The sequence below is a fragment of the Hydra vulgaris genome, chromosome 15 (genome assembly GCF_038396675.1).
Source record: "Hydra vulgaris chromosome 15, alternate assembly HydraT2T_AEP".
In the NCBI taxonomy this organism is placed as follows: Eukaryota; Metazoa; Cnidaria; class Hydrozoa; order Anthoathecata; family Hydridae; genus Hydra; species Hydra vulgaris.
The window spans coordinates 40780568-40802306 of NC_088934.1; the positions used below are offsets into that span (position 1 = coordinate 40780568).

General features: G+C 28.7%; 2 protein-coding genes across 5 annotated transcripts in view; one reads left to right on the forward strand and one right to left on the reverse strand.

The window, feature by feature from the left end:
• Positions 1–1254, forward strand: part of LOC136091580 (uncharacterized) — a 91487-nt gene extending 90233 nt beyond the window's left edge. For all 3 annotated transcript variants that reach the window (XM_065819277.1, XM_065819275.1, XM_065819276.1), the window contains 2 exons: positions 522–758; positions 878–1254. In XM_065819277.1, coding sequence (XP_065675349.1) covers positions 522–758; positions 878–951 — 311 coding nt within the window. In that variant the 3' untranslated portion in view covers positions 952–1254. The remainder of the gene's footprint in view (positions 1–521; positions 759–877) is intronic.
• Positions 1255–12601: 11347 nt separating this feature from the next.
• Positions 12602–20054, reverse strand: LOC136091954 (uncharacterized). 2 transcript variants are annotated; one of them, XR_010644189.1, is made up of 3 exons: positions 19849–20054; positions 13293–13361; positions 12602–12781 (listed from the first exon to the last, which is right to left on the reverse strand). XR_010644189.1 is itself a non-coding variant. In XM_065819675.1 (3 exons), exon 1 carries the CDS (start codon positions 16420–16422, stop codon positions 15613–15615), a length of 810 nt encoding a protein of 269 aa, XP_065675747.1. In that variant the 5' UTR covers positions 16423–17248; the 3' UTR covers positions 12602–12781; positions 13293–13361; positions 13432–15612. The 2 variants fall into 2 exon arrangements, 1 of the variants encoding a protein (XP_065675747.1); XM_065819675.1 differs by lacking the exon at positions 19849–20054 and adding an exon at positions 13432–17248.
• Between the last annotated feature and the right edge of the window lie 1685 nt (positions 20055–21739).

Here is a 21739-nt window from a genome sequence, read left to right on the forward strand (position 1 = left end):
ACAAAACTGAAACCACTGCGCAATGGTTTTCAATATTTCTACATTATATGCTTTAGAGCGTGCATATAACTTTCATCTTTGACTGGCAAGATATAAAAAAAAATGACATCGAATAATAGCACGCTCAGTAAATTATTTTTTAGAATGCAATAATGTTTCAAAATAATTGATGGTTTATTTAAACAACTTATGTGTTAATCTGAACTTTGCATAAGCAGTTTGAAAATACACCATCATTTTTTTAAATAATCTCCTAAATAGTGTTTTCAAGAAGCTCAATAAGGATCCACTTTGGCCTGTTTTTAAATTGCATATAACGGTTTTAATTTTTTGGTTTTCAAGATGGGTTTTTGTAAATAAACAAATTTAATAGAGCCAGACAATAAAAAAGTTTGTTTTCTTATGCTCAAGTTACATTGTGAACAAAATAATATAACTCTCAAATAATAACATGTTAAAACTTGCATAGATTAAGTATAAATTAACAATAGTACTGTAAGTAGTTTATTTTTGAATTGTAGCAATGGATCAAAGCATAGGAGCAGTTTTGGGTCATGATATTTCCACTGGAGAGTTATATGCCATACACAGAAACCAGAAGTTGTATTTAAAGTTTAATACTGTATATAAAAAGTGGTTAGCTGTTACAAATGATGAGTTTAAAAAAAACATTTCCAACAATCTTAATTGGAAACGGTTAAAAACAATTGAAGAAAATTTTGATCAAACTATTACTTTTGGAACAAGCCAATGGATGGGTAGGAATCTATTTTATCACTAATTTTTTTCTTTAATTTGTTTATTTAAAAATTAAAAAAAAAAATGTTTTTTTAAATATTTTTCTTCAAAAGTATTTAAAGGTGTATATTTTTTAAAGTAAACGGAGTCGGGATATATTTCCGGAAACTTGGTGATAATATATGGATACAAAGAATAAAGTGGAATGATTAAGATTTTAGACGTCTTAACAGGGGAAATATTTTTCAAGTATTTAGTTATATATAACAGTATTTATTGTTCCATGTTTTTTTTCTTGTTTTTATAAAGACTTTGAATAAATTTACATGAGTAAATAAAAGTATAAGTTGCAGCTTTTGATTATATTAAAACATTTTATAAATATTTTATTTATAAATAACAACAGTTGTTGTTCTTTTCATTGATTGATGAAAGTTTTTTTTTATCACATTTTTATATTTTATGAAATGTATCACTTTTTTACTGCAATGTAGACGATAAAATGAAAAAAATAAACTTAAAATGCAAATCTTTCTTTGATATACGTTGCTATTCTTTTAAGGCTTGTGTAACTTAACCAAAGTAATTAAATTAAAAAATTAAAGCTAAAAGAATCATAAAAACTTTCACAAAGCCAGCCCACAGACAGTCCCCTTAACTGCAGACGTTGACTTTTAACTTTTTGTAATTCTTATTTTATCAAATATTTATTATTTGTGTGAGACTAGTTGTACCCTGATGATTCGTATCTTCACGGAAAACACGTAAAAGTTCATTTTTAATCTTCCTATAATGGTAGACATGATAATTATCAGTCTACTTTATTAACTCATCAAAAGAAATTATAAAGTACCAATAAATTACCTGTAAAAAAATAATCTGCGTGAAACTTTTTTTGTTTTTGTTTGTTTGTTTATTTCGCTGTTTAATAACTTTTACAATTTAAAAGATTATAAACAAAAAACTAGTTGGACAATTAGAAGATATTATTTCGTCTTATCACCGAGCCCCAATCGTACGCATTTACAATAACTGTATAATATATTTATACTTTACAAATTATTTATTGAAAATTATAAATTTAAGAATAAATAACAATTAGCTTGAGAAATACTTCAAGAAAAATATTCATGTTAAGAGTAATAATCAAGTAAACAAGAAAAACTGAAAGAAAAGTAAAATAAGAAAAACAAAAAATAAATTAATTAATTAAAGAGCACGTATTTACGAGAGCCACACTATCTACGTATATTATACAAAGTATTTGTTGAAAAATATGAAAATAAAATATATAACAATTTGCAATAAAGTAATATTTAAATAAAGAATGAAAAATTATAAAATAAAAGAGTACTTAGTTTACAAAAACCATAAAAGAGACGTCGTAATATTTATGTGTATTTTAAAACCAATTTGAATAAAAGTAAAATAAATAACAATTCATTTATAATTAAAAAAAAAAATTCAAGAACTCAGATTAGATTTCAACAATAACTATTAAGATTAGAGGAAACACCATAACTGAAATAACGAAAAAAAAAATTGATAAATTCTGAGACATATTTTATATAATTGAGTTTTAGTTTAAAAGAAGCATTTAAAATCGAATATGTTAAAATTCATAAGTAATAACACCTGTTTCGATTCATTTTTAAACTGTTGTATACTAACTTTTTTCTTATTTGCAATATTAGGAAACCTTTTCCACAAATAAGGTCCACAATATTGAATTGAATATGTAATTTGTTTTGAATTATATTTAGGGACAATGTAGTTATTATCTGAAAATTTTGTCGGGTATTTATGCACTATTTTTTCAAAATAAGATTGAAATATTTTAGGAGATAGTCCAATCTTTATTTTATACATGAACATTGACAATTTAAAAATTTTAAAGTCATTTAATATAATTGTATCTTGAAACTACTGCAAAGAAGTTTAGTTTCTTAAATTTTTTTGATACTGTAATTGGAATATTTAAAGTTCAATATATCTTGATCAAGGATACGGACTTTCAGAGACATTCTACATTCCATTTTGGCGTAATTCTTTATAGGAGTTTGCACCAACTCCACATTTTTTAGCCTTGTAATTACCTAGGAAGCCTTTCTCCGTCCTGTTTTACAGCTTTGCAAAATACTCATACTCGATGATCTTCTTGCTCTATGGTCCGACGAATATACCAGTCCCAACATTGGCCTCGGACAGCATAGGAAAAAGATCTTGGAGGTAGTGAAATGCTGCAGACTCCTTGTTAAGAGCAGAGACAAAAACAGTGGCATAAACACTTTATAAGGTTCTTTCAGTGGTTCCCACTTCACATTGCTCTTCCAACAAAAATCTCGGTCCGTAGGGGCCATTCCTTTTTGCAATAATGCACCTTAATGTTACGGCTGCCCCAGAGATTACGGAAACAAGGAAATTTCGTTAAACCTCATTGAAAGCCCATACGGAATGACACTGTTTTAAAGTCACCCGTGACCTCCCGTAGTCATCATACTTTAATGTACCCAGCAACATTTTGACACTGGTGTAGCCCTCTTTGAGATGCACAGAGTGGGCTAACGGGAGAGACAGGTAGTTGTTTCCATTGTGATGCAACACAACTTTGAGGCTCTGAGATAAACTTTCTATAATTAGGAGCCATTCAATAGGAATACATACGATACCTATCACCTGGAGTAGACCGGCAATATCGTTGCAAAAGCGCAGTCTATAACGCTGATTGAGGAAGTTGGAGAATCTTTGATACCATTTTCTCTGATTCGTTACTTGTACGCTTTATCAACCAAGCTCCACTGCTTGAGCCTAGATATCAGAAGCGTTCAACTTTGTAAGCCCGATGTCCCTCGTTAACGTCTTGGCAATGGAAGAAGTTATGTCCAAATAAACGATTTGAGTGACATTTTTCACTCTCATTTTTACCCAATCTATTTATGATATTATGTGTTAAACGATATCTTACTTTATTTTTTATATATTTTTTGTAAACATTCCTTCAATTTTTCTTTTATACTGTATATTCTTGAAACAACTTTGTAAAAATTATACAAAACTATTTGTAAAAACCCAAAAATCCTTGCGCAAGGATTTTTGGGTTTACCATGCAGAAGTACCAGTTGCTTGAGTGGTCTGTCGGCTCTCGCAAACTTGCGGGATATCAAACTTCATGGCTTGCTTCTCTCCTCTGTACCAACCTTTAACATAGCGCATAATAATTTGAGGACGGAAAATTTAAAAACAAAGAACGGTTTCAAGTTGGAATATATTTGCCTACATTACATAACTCATGACATGACTTTGTAAATTCTCCTTGAAATGAACTAGATCTACAGCATTGAAATTTTATTTAAAACGTAAGTTTTTGTTTGACGCTGAAATGAATTTAATGATTTCGCCATGTTTAAATTTCCTTTCAGAACAAAGTTTCATAGCTTAGGGCCTCTATAAGTTATACTATATTCAGTGTATTTGTTTACTTTTTCAGGTAATTTGTATGTGATACTTTTATTTATTCTTAAGAAATACTTCTTATTTAGATTTTTATTAAATTTGCTTATAAAGATTTCAGGAGTTAGATTATTGGTATATTTATACATAAAGTTTAGGTGTTAGTAAATATTTATCAGATATATGTTCATCATTTTCATATCCATCATTAAAGGTTTAGTGTGGTCGTCCCCGTTTTTTGTTGTATGTAGTTTTTTATAGTAATTTAGTTCTACAAGCATGTTTTTGTAAGCAAATAATTTTTTTTAAGTTTTGTTGGTTGACAACTTGCCAACGTGATATTTGTATAAGTAATGTAGCAATGATTTAAGCAGAAGTCTACAATCTTTAGATTTTGTGAATTTATTTATGGGCAAATTCGATACTTAATGCTAATGGTTTTACTCATTTTTGATTGTATATACTTTATATGTGGGAGGAGTTATTGTGGATGATAAATGATCATCCGCTATATTTCCTAAAAACTTTATAATATCCTGTTTTTTAATTTTTTTATAATTTATAAAAAGTTTTGGCAGTTTTAGAGAAAGGTTTTCATCTCGTATTTTTTTATGAAACAAGGTATATTGTGCTTTTTCAACGCTAAGAGAAAGTTTATTTAACCTGAACCAATCATTTATTTTTTTAATTCAATGTTCATTTCAGCATATAGTTGAATTTTTTTTTTTTTAACGTTATATTTTGTCGTTTAATAAATATAACAGTTTCCATAAATTTACAATTAAGTTAATTGCCGGAGCAGGAAGAAGGCATTGATTTGCCTTATCGCCAAGCACTGTGTTACAATTTATAACTTTTACAAAGTTGTTTCAAGAATATATAGTATAAAAGAAAAATTGAAGGAATGTTTACAAAAAATATATAAAAAATAAAGATATAGTTTAATACATACTATCATAAATAGATTGGGTAAAAGTAAGAGTGAATATATAAAACTTTATATAAGTTTAATAAACTTTATATAAAAATATATAAAAGATAAAGTAAGATATCGTTTAATACATAATATTATAAATAGATTGGGTAAAAGTAAGAGTGAATATATGATAACTTTATATATATATATATATATATATATATATATATATATATATATATATATATATACATATATATATATATATATATATATATATATATATATATATATATATATATATATATATATATATATATAAACACAAGCAAAAAATAAAAACCGAGAACATGGGATTTTTGATAATGGTTATTGTCAAAAAATTTTAACTATTTTTTAGTGATTACAAGGAATAATTACCTTGTTTTTCAGTTTTTAAATTATATAGCTGATCTATTTTTAAAAGAAAGACTTATAATAATATAAATCAAAATCTGTGTTTAATAAAAACTGTTTTGAATCAGTTTTGAACTGATGTAGAAATTTTTTTATTCCGGAAACAATGTTTGGGAATCTTTACCACAAAAGTGGTCCGCGATTCTGAATTAAATAAGAATTTTGTTTAGAATAAGGTTTTGGTATAACAAAGTTGTTTTCTTGTAGCATATTTATGGTGTATTTCTTTAAAATAAGTTTAAATATTTTGGGGGACAATCCATGTTTTGTTTTATACATGAACTGTAGATCAAGATGAATGGAGTTTTAAAACATTCAGGGAACCAATTATGCGTAAAAGAGGTTCATAAGGAATCGCTCTATTATCTCCAAATATGATTCTAACAGCATGTTTTTGTTTGCTATAAAGTTTTTTTAACTTAGTGTGATTAGTACTTGCCCACATGATATTGCTGTAAATTAAGTAACTATGTATAAAGGAAAAATATAAACTTTTTAAGGACTTAAAATTTAATAGTGGCTTAACTCTATAGATCATGCAAATGTTTTTTGAGATTTTTTTTTCTATAAAATATGAGCTTTCCAAAGTATTTTCATCAAAGTTCACACCTAAAAAGTTTACAGATATTTGCCTTTCGATGTTAGTTTTATTCATCAAAACATTGAAAAGAATAAGTGGTATTTCTTTTGTTTTGCTTGGTTTGCGGAAAAGAGAAAATTTAGCTTTTTGAACATTCAAAGACAATTTGTTGCATATGAACCAATCATTTACTTTAATTAATTCTTCATTTGCGACTGTAAAAAGTGTTTCAACATTTTTGTAAAAATAAAAAAGATTTGAGTCATGTGCGAATAAAATAAAATTTAATAGGTTAGGTGTTGAAGACAAATCATTTAGAATAATATTGCAGTTAGATAAAAATAGATTTGTATCGTCTGCAAACATGATAGCATTTAGTTTTACTGATACATAATTAAAATTATTAACATAAATTTAAAAAAAAAGAGCGTCCTAGGATTGATCCTTTACTTGCACTCCACACAGATTATTCAGTAACGGGTGATGCGGAAGTTATCGGACAAATCCTAATTTCATTATTTGAGCATAATAATTAGTATTTGTGGTTTTATGCGTAGGCATAAACGTTCTATAAAATATAAACTTTATTATTTGAAGCACAATTATTTAAAATGAGGTTAAATACAGCTGAACGAGAATCTTTTCGAAAGCGACTAAAAATGTTTTTTGTAAATAAACCTAATATAAAAAAAAAAAAAGTCGTAAATCATTTTGAAAAGGAAGGATTTGCTCGAAGTACAATATATGATAACCTAAAAAGACTTGAAACTGTTTAATCGTTTTCTGATAGAAAGCACCCTGGTCGTCCGACATCCTGGACTAGAGAAAAAAAAGCCGAATTAACGAGAGTTGTCAACAATCGAAAAGGGGTCAGTCAGAGAAAAATAGGTATTAAATTCGGTGTAAATCAATCGACAATTGGCCGTCAGTTAAAAAAAATGAATATAAATATAGAAAACGTGAAAAGACTCCAAAATACACTATAGAACAACAAATAAACGCAAAGAAAAGAAGCAGGAAACTAGTTAACCAACTCTATAACATAAAATCGCTTCTAGTCATCGATGACGAAAAATACTTTTGTTTTGCAGGGGACAACATGCCTGGAAATTCTGGATACTACACAAACAACAAAAAGACATCCCTAGAAAGTGTTCGTTTTAGAGGAAAAGTGAAATTTCCAAAAAAATTAATAATGTGGATAGCCATATCTGACCGTGGTATGTCCGAGCCATTGTTTCGCACTTCCAAGGCTGTAGCGATCAATTCATCAATCTATATTAATGAATGTTTAGAAAAACGACTTCTTCCATTTATTCACAAGTATCATGGAGACTTTACCTATTTATTTTGGCCAGATTTAGCAAGTTCTCATTATTCTAAAGATTCTCTAAATTGGATGGACCAATATGTCTATTACGTTGATAAAGAATCCAATCCCCAAATGTGCCTCAAGCACGACCAATCGAAAATTTTTGGGGACATTTGGCACAGAAGGTTTACGAGGGAGATTGGCAAGCTTCAACAGAGCAAGTTTTGATTGATCGCATTAAACTAAAACTACAAGAAATTGATTTAAACTTTTTACTGTCGCGTATGAAAGGCGTCAGAGCAAAATTGAGATCAATTGCAGATGATGGTGTTTTTTCATATAAAAATAATATATTTTTATTAAAAGATAAATGCTTTATTTAAAAAAAATATAATAGCAGTTTGTTTTTTTATTTATAAATAAGTTATTGACGTTTTTATTTTGTCCGATAACTTCCACATCACCAGTTATTGCGGATTTCTTGTTTTAAACACATTGTTTTTTATTGATAGATAACTTTTTATCCAATGATATAATTTATTGCATATCTTGTACCATTTTAGTTTTTCTTACAGAATAAAGTGATCAACGGTATCTAATGCCTTGGATAAATCTATGAATACTCTGAGAGTAAACTTTTCATTTTCAAAACCATCAGTTATTTGGTTGACTAATTCAATAATGGCATGCTCAGTTGAATGTTTTTTTGAAATCCGAACTGTTTTGGATTAAAAAAAACTTTTTTTGTAAAATAATCAAAGGTTCTATTATAAACTAGACGTTTGAAGATCTTTGAGAAAACAGAAAGTACCGATATTGGTCTGTAGTTTGATACGCAACTCAATACAAATTTCATTTTTTTAAATTTAAACTATGTTATTTTTATAAACAAATTTAATGAAACGAACAGAGTGAGGTTGATCTCTAATAACACTTTTTTACTGATAAGTCAATGATTTGAGGAGGTCGGTTTCCAACTGGCCCTTCTTTGGCAGACTCGTTAATCCTTTTTGTTGCTTTCCATCTTGCAAGTCTGTTTTATTATATTCCTGAATGTTGTTCGGCGTTCTTCTGGCTATTTTTTTGTAATCTTGCGTGGTGAAGGTATTAGCAAAGAAGCCTTGTTGCCAATAGGTCAACAATCTAAGGAGATTGTTTTCCGACTGACCTTTCGTTAGCTGATATGGCAACTCTATCTCAATGTTTTTACCTAAATCTTTAAGATTTGCCTACCCTATAAACCGCATCAAAAATAAAAAATATTCTAAGCAGCCCTAACTGCTTAACCAAACTAACTATTGAAATATAGTTCTTTAAACAAAAATTTAAAAACAGTAAAAAACTATCGATCGCAATTTAATAACAAAAGCAACTGCCGCAACTCAATACAAATTTCATTTTTTTGAATTTAAAATATTTTCTTTTTATAAACATTTAATGAAAAGATCAGAGTTAGATTGATGTGTAATGACACTTTATTACTGATAAGTCAATGATTTGAGGAAGTCAGTTTCCGACTGGCCCTTCGTTGGCAAACTTAGTGATCCTTTTTTGTTGCTTTCCATCTCGCAAGTCTGTTTTATTATATTCCTGAATGTTGTTGGGTGTTTTGCTGGCTATTTTTTGGTAATCTTGCGTGATTCTTCAACAGAATCCAAAAGGTTTCGAAACGAATAGATATTTTTAGCATTGTTTAAGCGTTTAAGATTTAAAAGTTTTTTTATATAAAACGATATCATTAAATTTGAAAAACAAATTTAATGAACCGCAGTTTAAAATTTCTATAACTATAGCATAATTATCATTTAAAATTGCAAAATAAGCTTTACCGTGCAACTAATTTCTTAGATTAATCTTATTTAAATATTAAAGGAAGTTGGGGTACAGTGGATCGAGATCCAGATGATGTAGGGGAGGTTGGGGTACAGTGGATCGAGGGCCACAGTGAATAAGAGGCATTTTCTCAAAGATTAGAATTTTGTTCATCTTGATAATATAATTATTTTATGTGCTCATATATCAGCAATCTTTATTCATAGTTGTTACCACATTTTTGACTAACGGTTTTTGGTAGGTGATTTTTGTTTTTAGCTAACTCAAGTAAATTTTCTTACCTTCTTTGTGTTTATTATGGAGATCATGGTTGAAATAATTTTAAAAGTTTAAGTTTTTTATTCGGGTTTTTGATATTTATGCTTTCTTTTAGCAATATAGCTATTCCTTTAACAACACTCATGTCCCAAGAAATTAGACTTAAACTAAATTGGTTATGGTGGAGCGCAGTGAGTCGGGGTACAGTGAGTAGGTTGATTTACTATAGCCCATTAATGATCTTAAAGATTAAATTAATGCATTTTTAACAAACATGCTACATAAAAATGAATTTATTAGTTTCAAGTTATAAGTAATAATATCTAAATAAGTTTTTTAATTTCTTAATATCAGTATAAGTTTTGTTGTCAATAAATTTTTTTTTCACTCGCAATTTTTAAAATGTCTATTATTTTAATTTTTCCCAAAATTATAGTGTACAAAATTATAGTGTCTTTATTCCCTCAGCCTCAAAGTTATTTGACTATGCCCCTATTTACTACCATTAATTCATGGATGTGCTCATTTATTCACTGTGCTCCAGTACTGGGGCACAGTGAATCACGTAACATAACTCACTTTAAATCTTTCTGTGAGCTGTTAGATAATAAATATTTTGGTTTCAGCGATTTTTTATCATGAAGAGCATATATCTCAATCATTTCGCCTTGAAAAAAATTAAAAAGCAAATTTTTACTTCTGCTCAATTTGAAAAACAAAAAAATCCGATCCACTGTGCCCCAACTTTCGGTACTTAATTCACTGTTTTTGTTTTAATTGTGCAAATAAAATTTTCCCAAAAGAATCTCCAATTTTCCCGATTGCCATGAAACACTTAACTTTTAATTGTATAAGTTTCATTGTATATAATGTATATGTAATTGTATAATAATGTATGTATAAAACTAGTATTTTTATTAGAAGTCTCTTGCTTAAAGCTTATTGATAACCTAAGTCATTGTTAACTTTTAGATTATCTGCGTCGTTAGTTAATACTAAAATTTTATCATATACATTTCTCAAACCTATCATGTGCAGTCTCTCTCAAATTAATAAGTTTAGATAAAGTATAATTTTGATTGTTCTTTTGCATTAATTTGCAACCTCGATTAAATCAGTGGCGTAGCTAGGGTTTCTGGCGCCCAGGGCAATGCTGAAATTGAGCGCGCCCCTGAAGCAGACATACAAACAAACAAAAAAACACTTAATGTTTCCAAGTGTATGACAATTCTAATTAAAAAAATGCAAATGCTAAACATAATGCAAACTCAATTAAAATCATATTTCCAATTACGAATCCATTATGGTTTATGTGAATTAGTCATTGAAAGTGACAGATAGTCAATCAGATCCAATAATTATTTATAAATTTTAATTTGATTTTTCTAGCTTTAACTGCAGCAATTTTATCTATTATGTCGTCAAAGTCTGTTCTAGAGTTTCTCTTTCGACACTAAAGATTGTCAAATCAACAAGACGTTCTTGCCCCATTGAAGCTCGTAGATATGAAAAAATAAGCTTCAACTTGTTGAAGGAACGTTCGTAACTGGCTATTGACACTGCAATTGTGAGCAAGATTTGTAATGTAGTGCGTAAGTTTGAAAAAACATCATCTCCAAATGACAATGGGGGTATTAAGCCCCCACGAAATTTAAGCAGCAACTGACAGTCTGCGATTTCAGTAAATAATTCTTCTCCACTTATATCTGTACTGTAAAAGTTTCCCAGATCCAAACAATGTTGCTGCATACTTTCTTGATTTTCATCACCATCCCTCTTTAGCAATATTCTCAAGTCGAGCAAAAATCCAAATTTTTCATTGAGATCGTTTAATCGTCTAAAGTGAGTAGTTAGTTCTTGTTGAAAACAATTCAATATCATTTTCAAAACTCTGCAAACTTCATTTTCAGTATAGAGGCCACTATCTCCAGCCCTTTCACCTGACATTATTCGCCGTCCCCTGTATCTCCTCTCAACTTTAATTCCATACATCTGCCCTTGCTATACTCAATTGCATTTTGGCACAAATGATCACCATTTTCTTTGAGATAATTTTCCGACATTTCTATTGTGTTATAATATATATATGTATAATAATATGGCACAATTTCCATATCAGATGCTGCATCTTTAAAGTTAATTGTGGAATCTTGTAGTCGTTTGACAGTTAGTCACTTAGCAGTTGTTGGCTCTGGATCTGAGTTATGAGCTCATTTTTTTATTTTTATTTTTTTCCTTTTTGGCTCCCCTCCCCCAGGCCACCGCAACTCCCGTCCCCCTCCCCCTTGCTACGCCTCTGGATTAAATAGTTTCTTTATAGAGTTAATATTTATAGACCACACCTTTTTTTTAGTCGTAATGGGAAATCCTCAAGACCAAAAAAAAATCCTAATTTGTAATGTGATTTATAACTTTTGTTAGTTTCGTTTATTGGGTTCCGTTTATCCCAGTGAAAAAGCGCACATGGGATACGCGTGGATTTATTCCATATGTAACCCATGTGGGGATTATTATTTTGTCCCATGTGGGTTTCATATGGTAAATCCCACATGGATTCCATATGGTAAATCCCATATGGGATACGCGTGGGTTTTTACCATATGTAACCCATATGGGGATTATTATTTTGTCCCATGTGGGTTTCATATGGTAAATCCCACATGGGTTTTATGTGGTAAATCCTAAATGGGATATAGGTGGAAAATACTACATGTATCTATTATAATGTATATACATGTATCTACTATATAGATCTTAAATGCCACATATTTTAATCCAAATGGTATAAAAGTAGTCAATACTAGACAAATGAAGGTCCGAATGCTTCTATGATAATTTTTAAAATTCTTTTAATTTAAAAATTACTTAAATAGTTATTTAAAATTAATCATCAAAGCTTTCAGAGAGGCTTAACTTAATCTGGTATTTGCTACTTTATCCCATTTGGTATTCAAAATGTGTAGCATTTTTTGATCTTTTACATGTGATGTTTTCCACCTATAACCTGTGGGATTTACCTTAAACTATTTATGACGAAATTTTATAAAATTAAAAAACGTGTTGCAAAATGAATATATTTTAAAATAAATGCTATTAATCAATACATCAAAAATGAATATTAAAAATATTATTTTTTCTTTTGCGATTTACACGTTTTTTGTCGATTGAATTAATTAAATCGCTTCGGCTTGCATAATACCAGGGTTTTTAGTATCTTCTAACTTTCTTCAAACATTTTCTAAAGAAAAAAATACAAATATATATAAATATAAATATATATATATACATATATATATATATATATATATAGAGAGAGAGGGGGAGAGAGAGAGACAAACAGAGAGAGAGAGAGAGAGAGAGAGAGAGAGAGAGAGAGAGAGAGAGAGAGAGAGAGAGAGAAGAGAGAGAGAGAGAGAGAGAGAGAGAGAGAGAGAGAGAGAGAGAGAGAGAGAGAGAGAGAGAGAGAGAGAGAGAGAGAGAGAGAGAGAGAGAGAGAGAGAGAGAGAGAGAGAGAGAGAGAGAGAGAGAGAGAGAGAGAGAGAGACAGAGAGAGAGAGAGAGAGAGAGAGAGAGAGAGAGAGAGAGAGAGAGAGAGAGAGAGAGAGAGAGAGAGAGAGAGAGAGAGAGAGAGAAAGAGAGCAATTTTAATACAGATTCTATTCATCAGAGCAATTTTAATTATTAGCCAGGTTGAAGTCATTAATGACTACAATATTTCACAAATAATTATTTTCTAATTTATTACTTACAATGACTAACGTATTATGGGTAATTGAACACATATTATGCGTAATGAGCTTGAACCCATGAGGAGAATCCTAAAAAAGAATTAAATCATCAGGATAAGTAGTTAAACAAAAAAACAAAAACAAAAATGTAAAAACCTACTTTTTCAATGATATAAACCTTAGGTGCAATAGCCACTGAATGCAAAAGTATCTTTACTTTTTCGTCACACACACGGCCTTCTATAATAACAGGCCTTGACATCGCGCAAAATAAAACTGAAGGCCGATTAAACTTTCACTTTTACTTATATTGATATATTTTAATATTAGGTAGGGTGTAATGGCAGTCTATGTTTTCTAATAATAATCTCTAGTAAAGACGGAAATATAAAAAGAAAACCAAAAAATTTTTAAAAGATAATCACATTTTTCGTATTTCAAATTTCATTAAGAATATTTATGTAATATTAAATAGTATCAATAACAAGCAGAACTATAACAAAGTATATATCTATATATTAGAAAGATAACTGTATTTTTAATTTTTTTTTGCTAAAAATGGTAACAATAAAAATCACCAACAATAAAAAACAACAACAAAAGTTGAATCAAGCAAAAAAAAAGTTTTATCAATATATCTCAACAGGGTAAATATTTACAAATCCAAACATATTGAGACATATAGGCTAATGAGAAAATAAAAAACATAACAAGTAAATAGCATAATAAATTACAAAACTAATTTTCACATAAATTATGATAGCTTTAGTATTTTGGGAGTGGTAATTAGAGAGTAATTCTTTAGCAGAATATTAGAATATACTCTGCATTGTTTTTTTGTGATTTTAAATTTATATTTAGCAGCAATGAACTGAAACTGAGTAACAAAAAATGTTCTGCATAAATGGTCAGTAGCACCTTGAAAAAAAAAAGCAAAATATTGACCATTAGACTAGAGTATCAGAAAGAATTTCAAGTCCGCCTCTGTTTAAGCTATACAGATAACTTCCATATTTATAATAATAATTGGTAGAATCATCATAAATTTTTATTTCGCTTTTTTGCACATAGCCAGCTATGTAAACTATAGCCACTAATGTAGATTTATTAACTGAGCTTTCAAGATCATGTATATTATCCAGAAGTTCTTTTTCATCAGTAGAAATATCTCTAAAACATATGTCACAAGTATGACCATCGATACCATCAACAGGAATGTCAAGTTGTAATATCAATTTAGTATGTTGAATATTAATTTTTTCAATTACAGATTTAGCATTTATATCAACAAAGTTTCTACGAGATCAATAAAGCCATAACATGAATGCGCTATTGCATTGCTATTATCTAGCGTAAGCTGTTTTACACGCTTACCTATAGGTGTCATAAAATTTGACAGTTCAGCAATATCTCGTAGCAGTTGTAACTGTTGATCACCAACTGAGTGGATTTCTCCGCATAATTCATTTTTAAACCAAATGCCAGCACCAGGTGCTTTGACATTAACAACATTCGAAAAAAAAATATTTTTTCAATAAATACAGCAGTACCTTCAAATGCTTTATTTTCAATCTCTGGATGCGTTCTTAATGTAGCTACTGTTTCTTCGCAAAAAAACAGACAAACAAAACTTTACAGATTGTCTCTCTATTGGTTTTGGATAAACTGATTTAGCTGTAAGTTTAGAGAGTTTAAAAAGACTATTGTACTCCGTTTTATATAAAGTTTCTAAATCACTCCACTTAGCCAAAGCCAGTTCTTTATTGTTCAAAAATTGAAGTTCGTCAGTCTTTTCTGTCAACCAATTGTTTCGTATAGATTTTAAGAGATGCACATAATCATACAATAAATATATACCTGTTGTTAACCATGGTTTACTATCAACTGTTTTAAACATTCCAAAAAATCTTTGATTTACACGGTTACCATTAGTAATTATTACCAGTGTCTTACTATTTTCAATATTATTTATCGTATAAACAATTTGTTGACATTGAGCAAATTGAAATTCAGAAGAACAATTTGCAACAGGTTGAGCTCTACATATAAATTCTGGACCTCCAAAAAGAAATTTAATCATAAATGATAAAATTGTTTTAGCTAACTTTTCAGGGTAGTTTACTGCTTGACCAAACAAAGCACCTCTTTGGTAGAGTAATGAAGCTTTGACATAGACCTCATCAATTAGTAGTATGGAAGTTCTTTTCAATGGATTTAAATTCATAAAAATACTATTTATGAAACTTAGGTCCTCCATTGAGCTTATTTTTGAAGTCAATCGTGTTAAAGTCCTTATACTTGGCAACTTGTAGTCAATACACAAACAGTCATATAAACTTCGTCACATAGCAAAATACTCATATGCTCTACATATAATATCTGAAGTATATAAAACTTCACCAACATTAACTTTTCTCATAGCATTAAGGTGTTCGAATAGAATATTTGACTGAAGCGAACTTTCTTTATTTTTTAAAAATCTAACTGCTTCAAATAAAGCTGATTTTGTTTTTATTAACTTTAATTTGTTTACAGCTAAAGATGAAATATTACAAGTTGTGCCATTATGGTTAGCTACAAATGAATAATCATTGAACATTACTAAAATAAATAATGGAACACCAAGTTTGTACATTTTTGATTGTATGGGTAAACTTTTTTTATTAAGCTGGAAAACAATAACATCGTTATTATCACTTAACAAAGATTGAATATCGTCAAATATAAGTTCATCCTCTTTTAGAAAATCATTTAATTCATCTGGTAAAATGCTTCGAAAACCGCTTGAAGTTACAGTTTTTCTAACTTTACTTGCTGGTGTGGCTAAACAACTAGGCGGAATATTTTTAAAAACAAATGGTGGGTTTAAAGGTCGTTGCTTTCCATATTTGCTTTCAAAAGGTGCTTCATTTGGCCCATGAAGTTGACATACTGCTGTATAGTCTGTAACAATAAAACCAGTTCTTGGGATAGCTTCACTACATCTTTTTCTCTCCTCTAGATTCTTCAGGAATTTATAAATTGATATTTTTGTTGTAGTTGAGTATTGATATTTTTGTTGTAGTTGTAATTGATATTGTAGTTGTAGTTGTATAAATTGATATTTTTGTTGTAGTTGAGATAGTTCAACTTGCAAAGAGATACACAGCATTTTAAAGGCATTTTAATTATTAAAAAAACTTAGCGTTAGTTTGACAATATTATTACCTTACAATGTAACGCCTTGAACCTTACAAGGTTATCGTCTTGAAGTTGCGCTATCTAATTTATAAACCAATCAAATTTTAAAGATTTATTAAAAAAGTGGGAACACAAACTTTTGTCTAATGTTAAAAGATGAAAATGTAAACACAGTATTAGGAATTGGCCTTCAGTTTAACAACTTTGTTGCGCGATGTCAAGGCCTGTTATTATAGAAGGCCGTGGTTACACATAATATAATATTCTCAAACTAATAAACAAACATCTAAATTTCTATAAGTAAATTTATTCTTTGATCATTGCCTTCATATCCTATCTTATTTTCATATCATAATCTATTATGGTATTATTTATATAACATATCACAACAATATTATTAAATTTGTGATGTTCAAATATCATATGAACATTCTCTAACATGTTTATATGGTATTTGAATATAGTTCTTGAGTATATTATCTGCAAACAATTAACTGATGCAAGTTCAAATGTTGTCAAAAACCAAGTATGCATGCATGGGACACTGCAGTGTCCCACAAAGAAATGCTGGTTTGAAAGTCAAATTTTCTTTATTAAAAAAAAATATCAAAATAGGGGGAAGATAGGGAGGTTTCTGTAACTTTTTTTAGGCTCCAAAACTTTTAACTTTATATATAATAAGGTTCATAAAACTTAAGGGACCTACGAAGTACATTGAGGAACAAAAACAGGACAAAAACTTTTCAATTTTTAATCTGTAGTACCACAGTGTTATTGGGAATAAAGTCTCTGGGTCCAGTAATTAAAGTAAAATGATCTAAAGTATTATATAAATTAAATAAAATGCTTTAAAATGCATGCAGTTATACATATAACTCCTGATAGTTAACTATATGTATAACTAGTTATACATAAAATTTATAATATAAACTTATTTTTTAAGGTTATGCTTGAACAAATTAGTACCAATTAATTCAAATTCAAGATTTAGTTTAAGTTCAAGTTCTTATTTGTTCATTGTTTTTTCGCTATTTTATATTTATTTGTTCAAATTTGTTAACTAGTACTAATTCTTACTACAGTAAGAATATTTATCATTGTTGAACGTGATTTTATTAGTAACTTAATTTTACTTTCAACATATTTTGACAACACCCTTTACATTTTAAATGATGACAGCTTTACTATTGATGTTAAATTTATTACGTTTCAATAACTCAGATTGAATTTTAACTGAATTATTGTAAGCTTTGTAAGGGTTTGTTATATATCAAATGGTGTTGTAAATAAAGTAAAAATAATATATATATATATATATATATATATATATATATATATATATATATATATATATATATATATATATATATATATATATATATATATATATATATATATATATATATATATATATATATATATATATATATATATAGTATTTAGGCTATGGGATCATCCATAAATGATGCCAGTAGATAGAGGGGCAGTGTGATTTTAACAATAATTGACAATAGGGAGGGGGTGTTGAGACCAAAATAATGTCAATTAAAAAATTGAATTAAAAAAAAAAGTAACATATTTTGTTTAAAAAAAAAGATATACAATCATAATATGATAACAAAAACTGACATCATTTTCAATGGGAGATGGCAAAAAATTGACTGAGTTTGATAAAGGGTGAAGGTGTTCAATAAACGGGTCATCATCTAACATCATTATGCATAGATGGTCATCTATGCATAATGATGTTAGATGATGACCCGCTTATTGAACACATATGATTTAGGTAAAACATTACCTAAATCATATGTGTTCAATAAACGGGTCATCATCTAACATCATTATGCATAGATGGTCATCTATGCATAATGATGTTAGATGATGACCCGCTTATTGAACACATATGATTTAGGTAAAACAAGTAATCAATTTGCATTATTTCTCATTTTAAAATATATATATATATATATATATATATATATATATATATATATATATATATATACATATATATATGTATATATATATATATATATATGTATATATATATATATATATATACATGTATGTATATATATATATATATTATATATATATATATATATATATATATATATATATATATATATATATATATATATATATATGTATATATATATATATATATATATATATATATATATGTATATATATATATATATATATATATATATATATACATATATATATATATATATATATGTATATATATATATATGTATGTATATATATATATATATATATATATATATATATATATATATATATTTATATATATATATATATATATATATATATATATAAATATATATATTTATATATATATATATATATGTATATATATATATATATATATATATGTATATATATATATATATATATATATATATATATATATATAATTTTTTCTTTATTTACAACACCATTTGATATACAACAAACCCCTACAAAGCTTACAATAATTCAGTTAAGATTCAATCTGAGTTATTGAAACGTAATAAATTTAACATCAATAGAAAAGTAAAGCTGTCATCATTTAAAATATAAAGGGTGCTGTCAAAATATGTTGAAAATAAAATTAAGTTACTAATAAAATCACATTCAACAATAATAAACATTCTTACTGTAGTAAAAAATAGTACTAACTGATAAATTTGAACAAATAAATATAAAATTAACAAAAACAATGAATAAATAAGAAATTTAACTTGAACTTTAACTAAATCTTGAATTTGAATTAAATGGTACTAATTTGTTCAAGCATAACCTTAAAAAATAAGTTTTTATAACAAATTATATGTATAACTAGTTATACATATAGTTAACTATCAGGAGTTATATGTATAACTATATGCATTTTAAAGCATATTATTTCATTTAAACATTACTTTAGATCATATTACTTTGAAAACTGGACCCAGAGGCTTTATTCCCAATAACACTGTGGTACTCTAAATTAAAAATTGAAAAATTTATGTAAATATCCTGTTTTTGTTCCACAATGTAGTTCGTAAGTCCCTTAAGTCTTAAGGACCTTATTATATCTAAAGTTAAAAGTTTTGGAGCATAAAAAAAGTTACAGAAACCCATCTCCATCCTTTTTTTTTTTTTTTTAATAAAGAAAATTGGGAATTCTTTGACTTTCAAACATGCATTTCTTTGTGGGACACTGCATGTGTCCCATGCATGCAAGATTGGTTTTTGACAACGTTTCAACTTGCATCAGTTAATTGTTTGCAAATAATTTACTCAAAATCTAAATTTAAATAACTATTATATTATCCTCATAATACGTCTATTTGCACAAATCTTAATCTTATTTCTATAAAGAAAGATAAACATTATTCGTGGTACTTACATACTTGCTAGCCATTCTCTATATTAATATAAATTATTTTCACACAATATAAACGTAACGCAATGCAATGTCGATTTAAAAATTCTTTTTAAAGTTTTTTTAAAAGTTTTTTTTTTAGTTTCCAACTTTCAAATTAATTCCCATGCAAATCCCACAGGAAACCCACGTGGGATTTCCCATGCGTGTAAATACCATATGGTTCCCACATGTAACCCATGTGGGATTACCCACATGGGTTTAAGGTGACAAATTTCCATACGGATACCACATGGGAAAATCCGTCCCACGTAAATCCCATCAATCCCACACGGAACCCACGCGGAACCCATGTGGGACGCGGTTTTGTTTTTCACTGGGATTGGGTCACGGTTAGTCTTAAAATTTCTCATTTATCTGCATCAATTTTATCAAGCATTTCATCAATGGCTTGTCTATCCTCAGCTTTTTTTTTCTGTCATTGGCATTTCACTTGACTATTCAACTCTTAAAACAACGAAATTCCTTTTTTTTCTTTTACAATCACTTTGCTCAACACTGACTACAATTAAAGTATCAGCTTCGGGCATGCTTGGTTCATCTTTGTTTTTGAATAATTTGCTAAAGGTTATTAGGAATTCTTCAACTTTTCCAGAATTTTGAATGGTATTTTCCTGTGATGTTTGATTTTCAAGAAACTTTTGAACTTATAATAATATATTCTATTCACTTAGTTCTTTTAAGAACTTAATTCTTTTCTGTTTTCTCGTAACGCAGAGATTAATTGGTCAAATACCGTTATTTTATCTGTCTGAGCTCTCTCCGTTTTCTCAGCAGTTTTAAGATCATTAGCCATCTTGTGGCTAATTATCTTAGAACCGCTTTTCACAGAAAAGTATAATTTCATATTTGACATCAGAAAGTTCAGCTAAGGCAACATTGTCAACATCAAGATAGTTATGAAGATCATAACTGTCTTGATCAATGGATGGTTACTGTGCTTGAAATTGTTTAAGATGAGAATTTCCAGAGCTTTATTTGGTTCCATATTCATACCAAAAGCAGCAGCCAAGACGAGTTCCAGGATGTAGCTAGAAGCACGCAGAGCACAAGACCCTTCTTGTTATAATTCATTTATTTGTTAGTACCTATAGGAACTTTTGAAATATCCAAAAGCTTCGTACACCCCATTGTTGTAACAAGAACTGGCAACCTGTCAACCTTCTTCATTCCAGCCAGATCTATCATCAGTTTACCATCCATGTTCACTGTAAGGAGCGGTGTTGGGTTTGAAATCTTTATTTATTCTGGAGGTGGTTCCTGCCTGTATTTTTGAAGAATGCGAAGGATGGTTGATTTATTTAGAGCAAGTTCGGCGTCTTTTCCTAGAGCCCTTGAAGTCTCGAAAACAACCATCATCTCAGCCCGGTCACTTAGTCAATCGAGCATTGTTACCAGTTGTGGCGATAGTACAACTTTGCCTCCTTGTTTCATTGGTGGTGGATTAACTGTACTACTTATAGTTGGAAATAAATCCTGATTTTCAGTTTCACTCTAGCTTTCTTCTGGCTAAGCAGTGTTGATGCTGTCCAACAAGGCCTTTTCTTGCAAAGAATTTTTCTCAAGTTCAGATTGATGCATTCTTTTTTTAACTTTTTAATTTTTCTCCATCTGTTCATTTGTTGCTGTAACGACACCTTGTCTACTCCTAACATGCAACCTTACTGACCTTTTCTTTACTGAGCTTCCAAGAAAAACTTGTCTTATTCATTTACAATAAACTCCATGGCTTCAGATTCTGCGATATCAAACAATTCCTCAACTGCGGCTGAAAATGCAGTTTTGTTTGCTTGCTCTATTGCAGTCTGACGGCTCTTGTTCCACTTATAGAATAATAGCTCTTTTTTTTTTTACG